The sequence below is a fragment of the Pygoscelis adeliae genome, unplaced genomic scaffold (assembly GCF_000699105.1).
Source record: "Pygoscelis adeliae isolate BGI_AS28 unplaced genomic scaffold, ASM69910v1 Scaffold282, whole genome shotgun sequence".
In the NCBI taxonomy this organism is placed as follows: Eukaryota; Metazoa; Chordata; class Aves; order Sphenisciformes; family Spheniscidae; genus Pygoscelis; species Pygoscelis adeliae.
Window position 1 is genome coordinate 2,770,870 of NW_008824352.1, and position 13,124 is coordinate 2,783,993.

A 13,124-nucleotide genomic window follows, 5' to 3' on the forward strand; every position below is an offset into this window, starting at 1 on the left:
AAGATTTTCTTAGCTACTTGCAAATACTGAATGTGACATTCCCTTCAACATTAAAATTGCGGCGTCTGCAATCCAAGTTCCCATCACTGCCCTCCCTTCAAACCTGTGGCAGCCCTGAGAGAACCTTCTATTACTTTTCAGTAATTTTTGGGTAGCACAAAAAAAAAAAAAGAGGAAAAAAAAAAAAGAGCCCAATTCCCATTCTCCATCCAATTAGATAATGTAATTATAAGACACTGGGTGATGAAGCAGCACCACCGGGTCCTGACAGTAGCCTCAGTTAAGACAAAGCAGCATTTCAGCTTACTAATTGAAGGGCTTTTCATCTGATTGACCTGCCTGTGGTAAAAATATTACATGACACTCAAATGGTGGGATTTATGCTCTTCCCAATTTAGTCTCTTCGTCATTAAAATTGCATTAATGACAGGGGTCTGGAATGTAATTGGAAGGAATGTAACAGATTAGCTTGCTTATTCACCAGAACACCATCCGGCAGAGTGCTTCGTGCATAGCTACTTATAAAACAGACCTTAAAGAAAAAGGTTGATGTTTTCAAATAAATCATAGGGGGATCATAAAGAGCCCCATGTTACCAGTGCCTGCCAGAACATGAGTTAAAGCACTTCTTTTCATCCTTGTGGCGCTGGTGTAAGACACAGAGGAGTCCATAGGATTTCACATGGCTGAAATAGTGGTCATTTATCCGTGTTACAAAACCATTACATGCAGCTCGGCCAGAATGTATCTTCCAAAACTGCTCCCCTGAGAACCTTAATGGTTCTGGGTTGGAAGCAAACTGTTGCTTTTTGTTCCAGATCTGTCAGGTGGGACACACTTATCAGCACTTGCAACAAATATCTCTGGCATTAGGCAGTATCACCATTCCCTTCCTGAGACGTGCAAAGACAACCATAACATAATCACAAAAATAGGGATTGGGAGAACGACAATGTATTTTTGTAACTGTGGAAACAATGCAAGGTTCTCGACACACAAAAGTTTTCAAGTACTAATAGCTGGAATATGACCTGGCATACGTGAAACTAAAGAATATTCACAGGCAGTAAGAGGCTGCTGTGTTCCAGCCAGAGATGAGTCACAAGCGAAGACTGAATCCAAGCAACCCAGCTATAAACAGATACCAGATTTTTCAGAACAAATAGTTACAGGCATACATAACGCTAACACCTCCACCTTCAATGATGTCTATAGAAACATATGAGATCTAACCACATCAACCCAATGGGCTGTCTTGTCTCAAACACTCTTTGCTTTGGATCAGTTCTTAAACCGAAATTTAGTCAAATCCAACAGACAGGTCTCATTCTTGGAAAGCAGAACCCCATGTTCCTATCCCCGAGCCAACTGCAGAAACTATGATTTCTCAGCACCCTTTGAAAAAAGCATCAGCCAATTGACTGAAACCCCCCAGGTGTGAATGTTTTGCCCTAACTAAATGCATTTTCAAGAGCAGAACAAGTTTTGAGAGTCCACGAAGGCCACATTTTAATGGAATGCCTCAAGGTTTAAATGAAATTACCACAAAGTTACAGTCCCAGCAATTTACCTATACTGTTGGTTCCTCTGATTCTTGGCATATTTTACTTTGCATATGCTAAAAATTTAGAGTACACCAGCAGGTCAGACCTTTTAGGCAACTTTGTTGAAAAACCATCCAAATCGTTCCAATCTCTGAATTTTTTTATTCCTGCTTTCTGTTTTCACACGTCTCTGGCTTGCTGACTCAATCGAGATCCAGAAGCACGCAAGTACTTTGAGAAAGGCTGACCTTGCAATATGTTTGGCATACATCTGAGAGATGTCTCATTTTTAGCATTAGATTTCCAGAGAGAAACTGATGCATCTACCAATTCCTCCTACCTAACAGCAGCTTCTTATTCATGATCTTCTTTGAACAGCTGTTATATTATTGCTAGTTGAAGCGTTATTAATTGGCAAGGTTTTGTCATGCTGTAGCCTCATCTCATTCTCTACAGCCAGCCTATTTGACAAAATGACAATCCTATTTAACTATATTAAATGCATTTGCATGTTTTGTCACTATCTTCTCATGAGACTTCATCAATCATGTTTTCAGACATGATGATCAGCACCATTCCCAGGGATTTCCAGCTCAAAATCTATTACATGGGTTTGAGATTAGTACTCTAATTCAATGTTATCTGAATTGCAAATGCAGTGTTTTGTGTAGCAGTGAACTTTATGCACTTAAAAGAAATGTCAACACTTCAAAAGACTAATTTAGCACCTGGTACTGTAAGACATTTCCCATCTTCACACTATTTGCACATTACTCGGAACACAATGGTCCTTTTTTCAGCCCTATGCGTGACCCAGGAGGCTACAGATTGTGTGTGCCATTGAAGAAGCGCTTACACTTCCTATAGTATGACTGATGCTTTTCTATCAGCAGACAACCAAGAGCTCAACCAACGAAAGGCTCAAATCCATACTTTTGCATCTGAACACAAGCTAAAGAGGCTAAATAACATTTTCCCTCTCTCCTGCATCCTGTGTTTCAGGGCAGTATGCACAACAAGAACCGCCAAGGCCCTCCTAATAGAAAGGTTAGATTTGTTTCCAGGCCTCCTAATGAGCCTAAAACTGGGTTGAATGAATTGTTTCCTTTGACTGCGAGGCATCGTTAACCAAACTCTCCTGAAGCATCAATGCTTCTTTCCAAGTCATAAGCCTCAAGAACACAAGCCATAAGTCGTCTCATTTACATCAATGCTAAGTACATGTCAGCTTACATCCTTAAACAAACAGTAACGCTTCTCCAGACCCATATTTGAACACCCCAGTGAAGCATGAAGGGACATGTTCTACCCCACCAACTTGGCATCCTCTCAATACGCAATTATCTGGGAAGCTTATTTCCAAAGAACAGGATCACGTGGTGCCATCCAGACACTGCAGTAGTGACTTGCTTTACCTTCTGAAGCTGTTTGACCAAGCCAGACTTCCCCACTGCTGATGCACAGCATGCAACAGTGGAGCACCGCATTGGGAATGACTTGTGGTCCTCAGCTCACAACCGCTGCTGCAAGGGTCGCATTAAGCTGATAGGAAATTTTGTAATTCCTTACTCTATATTTTAACATTTGCTTGGAAACTTACACGCAGCACTACTTTTTTTACTTTTTTTTTTTTTAATTCTTTTTTTTCCACCAGCTGGTTCAGTCCTTCTATTTAAGGAGAACTTTCCCTTTTTTCCATTCCTGGGATGTTTTGAATGAGGCTGAGCTTAAGATGCTGTAATAATTATTTATAAAGCATAATGCTAAAGCATTATAGAGACTTCCAATAAGACAGGGTTGAAGCAATAAGACATCCCTTTTGTGTTCCATCGGCATGCTCTGGGGTTAGGCCTCTGCTGCACCATGGCAAGCAGAGTATACATTTTAATAGGCAACTGTCCTGGTTTTGGCTGCGATAGAGTTAATTTTCTTCCTAGTAGCTGGTACAGTGCTGTGTTTTGGATTTAGGATGAGAACAATGTTGATAACACACTGATGTTTTGGTTGTTGCTAAGCAGTGCTTACACTAGTCAAGGACTTTTCAGCTTCCCATGCTCTGCCGACTGAGCAGGCTGGAGGTGCACAAGAAGCTGGAGGGGGCACAGCCAGAACAGCTGACCCAAACTGGCCAAAGGGATATTCCATACCATGTCATGTCATGCTCAGTACATAAACTGGGGGGAGTTGGCTGAGGGGTGGCGACTTCTGCTCGAGGACTGGCTGGGCATCGGTTGGCGGGTGGTGAGCAATTGCATCGTGCATCACTTCTTTTGTATATTCTTTTATCATCATCATCATTATTATTATTTCCCCTTCCTTTTCTGTCCTATTAAACTGTCTTTATCTCAACCCACAAATTTCACTTTTCCCCCTCCGATTCTCTCCCCCATCCCACTGGGGGCGGGGAGTGAGCGAACGGCTGCGTGGTGTTTAGCTGCCTGCCGGGTTAAACCACAACACCACCACCAGAAGAAGGAATGCTTCCAAGACACACACAGCCTGGCAATGAAATAAATATGCCTTCTTCCCTTTGCCTCCTCAGCAAATAACTGACCCAGGTGAGATTTCCTGCTCAGGCACAATAAAAGCAGGACAGGCAGGATGATAGTTACAGGCAGGCATTGCTTCCAAACCATCCATTAACTGACACAGTGGCTGAACTTTTCCCCTTCAACATAGAGACTGTAAATTCAGATTTCTGCATAAAAATAGGACAAAGCTGTAAAGGTCTTTGGCCTGTACAGATCTTTCCTGCTGGCATCACAGTCCCCCAGCTGTTGTCTCTAGGCATTTGCATGATCTGATGAAACAGCATCAAATGTAAGCATATTGATGTAAAAAGATGTAGGGTCTGACTCAATTCCCACAAAGACACACAAGAAGTTCCCACAGACTTCCAAAGGAGGAGGTGAATCAGAACCACAATCACAGACTCTACGGATAACGATTTCAACATCTTCCAGTAACCTAGATAACCAACGGTTCTCTAAAAAAAGAGGGCAGGCAATTAAAGGGAGCCCTCACTGAGACCCACTGCAAATTAGCATTAAGCCTCGAGCCTATTTCTTGATACTCTCCCAGCACAAACCTCTGTCCACCTGCTCTAGAAAATGCCTGAGCTCTGAGGAGCAGTTCTGACATTTCGGTGCAAATCGTTGCTTTCATTTTAAAGAACTGGCAACAAAAGCCTGTGCAGCAGCATGTGTCAGTTCAGGTGAATTATGACACTCAGCAATAGAAACATAGCTGCTTCTTTCAGCCTCCACAGTGTTTGATTCAGATATTGCGTGATTTCAGACCAACTAATGACCCAGAAGTAGGTAGCAGAGGGCAGGAGGCACGCTTATGAACATAACAGCACATGATTGGGGTGATCTAAGAAGTTTGAATGGGATGTGGTGCCAAACTGCCCCTACCTGGGGAAGGTGGGACTTGGGGGCTGTAATCTTGATTGCTCTTGGGTCCCGGAGGGGAGAGCAGAACCGATCCTGTTCCAGACACACTGCAGACAGGAAATGCTATGTATGGTAGAGATACTCCTTACGACAGTTTCTTTAAGTTCATTTTTCTCATCACACAAATAAACTTTCTGAATAAGCTTTGGAGCTATACTGTCTCTCTCCTGGCAGCCATCATCAGCTGTGTTTTCAATAACCCTTTCCAAATGCTTTACAGATACATAGATGCAGATACTGGAGGGGGAAAAAGAACACTCAGAGCGGAAAATACACCACTTTAATTTCTGATAACACCTATGAAAAGCCTCCTCCTCTCACAGATTTGCTTTTTGGGGTTGATGCTCTGAGAACACCCTAACCTGTTTTTCATTTACAGTTTCCCTTGGAAGAGGGACAGGTAGAAAGGGACAAGGTAGGAATATAAAGCAGCTAGGAGACAAACACATGACAATAATTCTGCACTCTATTTCAGCAAGCTGCAACCATTCCATCTACATAAATCTTCTCCCATCTCTTCTGTCCTAGGTCAGCAAAATCTGAGGGAACAACGAGGACCCAAGATCCAAGAGTTCAAATCATCACACTTGTCTGTGCAAGAGAAGATGGTGCACTTACATGAAAACAGTTTCCCATACAGTATTTTGTATCAGCTGTGCTGAAGATGCTAGCAGACTTGACAAATGCCCAGAATACCTTAAGACCAGCTCAGCCAATGCTTCATTATTGAAGGAATAAGCAGTAGAGTATTCTTTTCCTACAGTACACTTTGCATAATCCATATTAAAAAAAATGCAAGATAGTAAAACTTCTAAAAGTGCTGTTAATAGCACTGGGAAGGAGCAGCAGGTGCCTTCTTGCTGGAAAGGAGTCAAAGAAATGGTGCCTTTCAATTCCCACAGAAACTCTCATACTTCCTTGTCCAGGGAGCATGGATTTTGTTATGTCTTGATCTAGCTGTAGCTAGAGCTGGAGCGTCAAGTAGCCATGAAAACACAAAGGAAGATTCTCACAGCACAACTGCTGCAGGAACCTGACAATTCCTACATCCCAAGAGCTGCAGCTCTTAAAAGTTACCCTTGGTGGGGTAACTCCATCTCCAGCAGCCATATGGATGTAGGTACCTATAACCAGACTTGAGGTAGGTTCATCTCTTCTCCTGATGGGCAATGCCATCACCAGCACATTGCAGTGCAAGTAAGCCTTTTGCATAGCAGGCTGCCTGCTATGAGAGGGGAAGCAGGTCTAAAGGGGGCTGTGGGAATTATCTTTCTTCAAACCATCTGCTTTCAGGCATCCGGGAGAGAGAAAGTGAGGCAGAATCAGTCTGTAAAGAATTTCACTCTGCAGTGTGAAGCAGTGATGAGAACCTCCCATCCTAACCTTCAGAGCCACCTAACTCCAGCACAGCATCCTTCCTCACCTGGCACCCACTGATCCCTGGCCCCCCAGCACAGCGCTCTCCTGTGGGGAGGAGGGAGCCCTGATAGCTGGGGACAAGGAGAGATGTCTAGATTGGCATGTCTCATCTTAACAGAGCAGATGCAAAGCAGGAGCAGGTTACAGCTGCCAAGCAGTGCAACGGGGCACTGTACCAGCATTACACATAGGACCATAGTAGCACTTGGTAATCTGAGTGTTGACACCGCTGGCAGTCAGAATAGCAACACTACTGTAGTATATTACCCACCCTAATCTCTTCCTCTGTGATAAGAGAGTACGCAGTGGGCTATATTTTTCCTGAGCAGTCTAGCAAAAGGGCAAGCATGAAGAAATCCAAATGTCAATAGCATATGCTCTTCTGTAGGGTTCCAGCACCACGTTAAAGGTTGGCAAAATACACCAGAGCCAACTAACAGCCTTTGTCCATGAACACCCCGCGTTAGCTCCAGCACCAGTTTCTGTAACAGCCACACGAACTGTCAGGAACTGCATGTGAGGGAAGGGATTGAATGCATGCGCAGCAGACTTCACAAAGTTGCTTGGGAGAATCTAATTTGCCTTCTTTCTAAAAGAGAGTTCTGCTCAAAAATAATAGGATGGAATGGTGGGATATAAACATTCCAGTAATTCATGGTGACTTCAAAGATAACAGTACCCTTCTTACATACAAAACGATGGCTTGGGGCTTTTAGTTTTGTTTGTTTCTGTTTTTCAAACCGTGGATTCATCTTACACAGTGGGAGCAAAGGAACAGAAGCTGTATGTTTTATAATGCAACTTCTGCCAGAGCACATAAGACTAAAGGCTTTTTTTTTTCCTTCCAGTGAATCATTGTGTGTAGGGGGTGGGGTTGGTTTATGTTTACGTTTTTTAAAATCAACCCAGCTAACCATTTGTTCCATACCGCACATAATTTGTTGCTTCTCTTTTAGCACTCCTCGAAAGACAAGCTTTGGAAATAAATATACATCTGGCAAGTCTGAAAGACAGGACTTCAGCAAGCACTGCAGGCTAACTGGAATTCCACAGTGGACTATTTGCTGCTTCTTTCAGAGATAAATCAAAAGGAGAGGAAAAGAAAAAAAAACACACTAGTAGAAATACCTATCCAGATTAAATTGCAGTGGGAGCAAAAAGGTTTTATCATCTTAGCGATATCAACATTTAAGCAGAAATGTTTACCAAGAACTGGAGGATTCAAATGCACATTCCTGGTTTACCTTGTTAATTCTTTGCTTTTCCATTTCCAAATTTTCTACCATCTGCAGCTCTGATGTCTCCCAGCAAACCCACATTACCACAGCCTGGTCTGGTTGATTATTAGGTACACTTGGTCTCCCAGCCTAGTGGAGCCAAACTACTTAGCAGAATACTTTGCTCATCTGTAAAACAGCATCCCTTTTACACAGAATATGCTTTATTCAAGATATTTACGTGGGAAATAGCAGTATTTCACAAGACTGGAGAACAGTCTGCAACTTTCCACCTCCAAGCTCTTTCTTGCTTTAAGAAACTGGCGTCTGCCCACGAGGGAGAGGGGTCCTGATCTCTCAGAAGTTTGTGCTAAGAGGGGTAGGAAGTTTAGCACCAAAAGCAAGGTTTCATCTACAACAAATTTCTGGCCAAAATAGTCAGCTGTAAGAACTATTATTATGACTAATAGATGAGGATATCCAAGCAGCCAGAAAGAAACTCTCAGCACGTGGCCTGATCCCTCCTGACAACCAAGTTGCTTCACGTGAAACCGTTCAGAAAGAGAGAAATGGTGCAATTGGGACTACAGACTCATTCCAATGACATTCTGGAATATAAACCAGCTCAAGATGATCAGCCACCACACAGGCAATCAGGCACTATGCTCATCGAAATGCTATCTAGAGAAAAAGCTGGTTACTTATTAAATCAGAGTTTATATTGATACAGAGGAAAACAGACACATATTTAGCTTTTTTTGTGGATGGAAATGCATCTTGGTAAAGAAACTCCATGAAGTCTGTGCTCAGTGCATTTCTCTGTGATATGACCCTATCCCACACAGCAGCTCACTTATTTTTTGCTGATTTATTACGGAGCGTGAACCAATCAGAAAGTGTTTTCTCCAAATGCTTGCCAAAAGCCAAAACAACACAAGAAAGGGTTTTGCAGGTGAAAGTACCAAAATTTGTGTACCCGCAGGTGCAGAATTGATTAAAAGGCATGCATAAAAGGAGGTAATTTCTAAGCAGGTGTTTGTACTTACAAAATACAAATTAAGATATATATACATACTTTATTGAAGTTTCTATAAACGGAGTTAATCTAAAGATATGTCTAAATATGTACCAACTTTAACTAATTTTAGATTAATGAACATGTTTGTTAATGACACTTTTATTTTAGAAAGTGCTAAACAGTGTTATAGAGCAGAAATGTGCAAGTACCAGAGACAAAGTGCAGGAGGACTCATTTCTTATTTTTCTGTAGAGAAATTCTGCACTAACACAAATTGTCAAATCACATTATTTGACAGAATAAAAAGTGACCTTTTCAATAGTATCCCAGTCTCGTTACTTCCGATTATTTTCTTTAGTTAAATTTATCATTAACTATTTTTATCCATGAAACCAGGCGTACTTATGGAATTAGTCTCTGTTATGTATTTATTTGGGTTTCTTATTTTGATTTGTTTTAAATGTAATTTAAGACCTCATGAACAGTAACCAAACATTTACGTATCTATTTGTCCTATTGCTATTTTGCTATGCATGGAATTCATGCATTGTTGTTTTCTGTAACTATCACCCCCTATATACTCTGGAACTATCCTTAAACTTTGGACTGATTTTCTTTTTTTCCTGTGAGCGCCTATTATTTAGTTATTCAGTAGCTCTTAGCAGATGAGAGGTTCATTCGTCGTTTATTTGACGATCATTATTCCATGTTAAAAATCCAAAGATATTTGGCAATAAATAACTAAGGATATTTTAATAAGCGGTTACAAACCTTAATGCAGTGCTCTCCAGAAACTACGTATCTGCATGGCATATATATCCAATTCCCTGCTTTATCTGCCAATTTTCAGTCACTATCTTTTTAACCCAAACAGCATGAAATAGCATTTAGATAGTATCTTAGATGAACTGTTTCATTGTGCTCCAATCCTTTTTTTCAGATCAAAATCCACCTCTCTGAGGTAGTTTCTCACTCCATGTCTTTTTCTTGCCACATGGGTATTTCTTTATTGAATAACTTGACAGATAAGAATTAACATGTCCTTTTCTGTAGGCTTGTTTGCACAATAAATTACAAATAATCCAGATATTCACTCACATGATAGCATTTTGATTGTTTTCCTTTAAGTGTCCAAATTTTAGCCAGGAACTAATATTAACAACACACTGCCAAAAACCTTTACAAATTGGGTGCTTTCAGAGTCCACCAGCTCTGTAGCTCCTTTCTGCCTCTGTTAAGCTGCCTCTTTCCATTTACGCTCCACATTTGAACTCTGCGGATGTGTACTCTATTTAATTACACAGTGATAGCATGCACGAGGCACTAGACACTGTCAAAATTTGAAGAAAGGCAACCCCTGAAGACACAGTTTGCTATTTCTACTGAATGGCTATTGTTTCTCGCCTAGTTCAGTATTTTTGCTGTTGCCACATAAAGGAGTTTTCTGTACAGTGTTTCAATGGGCTCAGCCTGTGCCAACTTGCTCCTTTTAGCCCCGTGTTTTCATGTTGACTTGGATGTGAGTACTTATCTACTTACAGTAGTCTTACTGCTGCTTTTATTTGTGCCAGCAAAGAGTTTTTCATATTTCAGCTCCTAGCCTCCCTCCCTGACAAACACATATACTGTCTTAAAAGAAAGAAGGAAAAAAATGTTGAGAGAAGAGCCAGTGTTTTGCTCCTCAAATGAATCCTAGGAGACAAAGATCAGGAAAAATGCCTAGTTAGTCACTGCATAAAGAAAAAAGCTGTGTCAGCTCTTCTCTGACCCTTTTTCTCATTAGTACTTCAGGAATTCACCTTGCTCAGTGTGGCATGTCTTCCCAATTAGAGCTCAGGCCTCCAAAAAGGATACCAAAGTGGTAAGGATACTATGTGAAGTTGGGATTATTCTTACGACCTTGCTCAACTGCTGCAGCCACTGGGTAGAGCACATCCATACAGCAGCTGCAAAATTTTCCATAATCTCCTGGAGTCAATAACAAGAGCTGGGCATGAGAGCTCTAGCTTAACAGGTAAGTTTTCCAGTACAGTTGAGGATCGTAGGAAAATCAGGACAGGGGATTTTTCTCAGTATTGGAGTGGGTTTTGTCCAAGGTTGTAGTTTGGGTCCAGAGTTAGTACTGATAGAAATCCAGGAAGAATTAACACAGGTCTGGCTATTTTGATCTTGTCTCTCTTGTGACTTCCAAAACATTGGAGTTTGGATTCCAAACAGCTTTATAAACATTATTCTTTCTTTCTTTGGCTAAAAAGATGCCACTTCCACTTTGAGCTCCTGTATGCTGATGACCATATATATTAATCCCTGAATTACTTCAGCTAATAAGCCCCAAATCCTTAAACTGAAAATCAACTCTGAAAACACAGATTACATCAGTCCAGTTCCAGTGTTCCACTACTTGAAACTACGGGACTAGGTCTATTGCAGAGAGAGCAATGAGGACCTGAGCATGAATGCATGTTCATAACATGAGAAGTGTTTATAAGGAGGTAATTGGTTCCTTCATAAAATGCTTCCCTCTTTGGGCTCTGATCACAGGTGCTTTTGCAGAACGTTATGAAGATAAATAAAAACAAACAAACACACACAACAAAACCAAAACACCCTCTTCATCTTAGATGGGAGATGTTCTTTCTCTGGAAAGGATGCTTCCTGACCAATTATAAACCAGAACAATTTACTGAGTTAAAGGCTTCTACATTTGGCCATATGCATTTTCTTTAGAAATGCAGCAACAATCAATCCAACATGAAAGCCAGACAGACATGTGACTGCCACTGCCCGCTTTAGGTGGAAATTCTCTTTTATTAGAAACTGCAGAGCATGTGTGTGGGCAGGAGGGAGCAGGGCGGAGAGGTTTAGTTCCTGGTTGTCATTCTTTAGGTGTGACCACAATGCTGCAATCTCTGGAACGCAGCTGGACAGAAAGGATGAGGAATGTCCCTGCCTCCCTTGGGGAAATCAGTCTGATGATGCCAGGAGCTGTGATTTGTCTCTCCAGGAATGTTGCCACCTGCAGCAATTAAGCCTCCTCTATAATATGATTTAAACAAGAGGATATTTTTCCTCAGAAACTGCCAGATCATTGTTTCCTCCAAGTGCCTCTGACAGGCAAGAAAATTAATGCAATGAGGAGTCCTCAAAAATGGGGTACTGTGTCTGTCCTGAAAGCAGGTGAGGGATGCTGTGCATAGCTTGACAAAATTAAGTGAGCCTGACGGCTCCATCATCAGTTCCCCAGACATATCCATCAGCTAGCGTTAAAGGAGCTGAAACCACGTCTAATCTCTATGCTATCATCCACCTTCACTACCTTTGTTGGACATGGAACAAAGTGCACGTGTAAAATCACTGCTGGATGCATTTTATCACTCCACATACCACGAGCAGACTTCCCAACGAACTCCGATGGCTTCTGTTACATATCAGAAGACAAGAGAAACACTATACAGACGTGGATTTTTTTTTCCAAATCTTTTTTAAAGCCTTTTAAAGCTTCCTTAGGATCTCCCTCAAAACAAAACCCTTATATCAACAGAAACTCTTGCTTAGATATGCTTCACCTGTTATTTTTTATGAATGTGCATGATCAAAGAATAACAGCTTTCACAGTTAAGAAAACACAGTTACACAGATCACACTTCACCCACGAAAGGTCAGATAATGCAACGTGCTATATGTTAAATACACACGAGAGGGATACGTTCCCCTCGAGCACACCGTGATGGGGAGTGGGGAGTTTTTTAGGAACATATTGTCCATCTTTTCAGGACACCCTGCAAAGCGCCTTTGCAAAGATCTTACCTGTTCAGTGATGAAGGAGCTTGAAAAAGTGACAGCTGACCAGAAGAAGATCCCACAGCTGAGAATGATCTTTCTGTTGAAACGGTCACCAAGGTAACCAAAGATAGGCGCCGCAACCATGAAACTACAGATGAAAACTGCGAAGGAGAGAAAAAGGAAAGAAACGTTTAATAAACGTCAGGCCAAGAACATGAAAACTAATTTTCTGCAAGCCAAATCCTCTAGAGAGCAGTTCCATCTAATTAGACATTCTGCATCCCTGACTTACAAAGTTGCGCAGTCTGATACGCTTTCAGAAGTCAGTGTTTCCTTAATCAAACAGATTTTTCATTCCCTGAGAAATTTCAGACCAGTGAACTCATATTACATTTGAAAGCACCAGCCCCTCACAGTTCGCTGAGAGCTCAGCATCCCGGGATGGGCAAAACCAGGACAGAATAAATTAAGAGCTTCTGCCCGAATGTCACTGAGAAGGTGAAGTGGAGGCTGGAAGGAATTTCCAGCAAACAGAAAGCAAGCCAAGGGCTCCTCGTTGGCTCTTGCAGCAGAGACCAGAGAGAAATAGGCCATAGAAACTGAAGTTCTTTCATCCTTCCTAGCAGTATTTTAAGGCACCCATGAAACAGTGAGCAAAACCAGTAAACACTACTATCATCCTACTGGC

At 41.6% G+C, this 13,124-nt stretch overlaps 1 protein-coding gene across 1 annotated transcript in view; it reads right to left on the minus strand.

Moving 5' to 3' along the window:
- The window catches only part of SPNS2 (spinster homolog 2 (Drosophila)), a 106,080-nt gene that overhangs the window by 62,108 nt on the left and 30,848 nt on the right, over window positions 1–13,124 (minus strand). Inside the window, exon 5 of the mRNA XM_009319313.1 lies at window positions 12,461–12,597. Within this exon, the coding sequence (XP_009317588.1) occupies window positions 12,461–12,597 (137 nt within the window). The remainder of the gene's footprint in view (window positions 1–12,460; window positions 12,598–13,124) is intronic.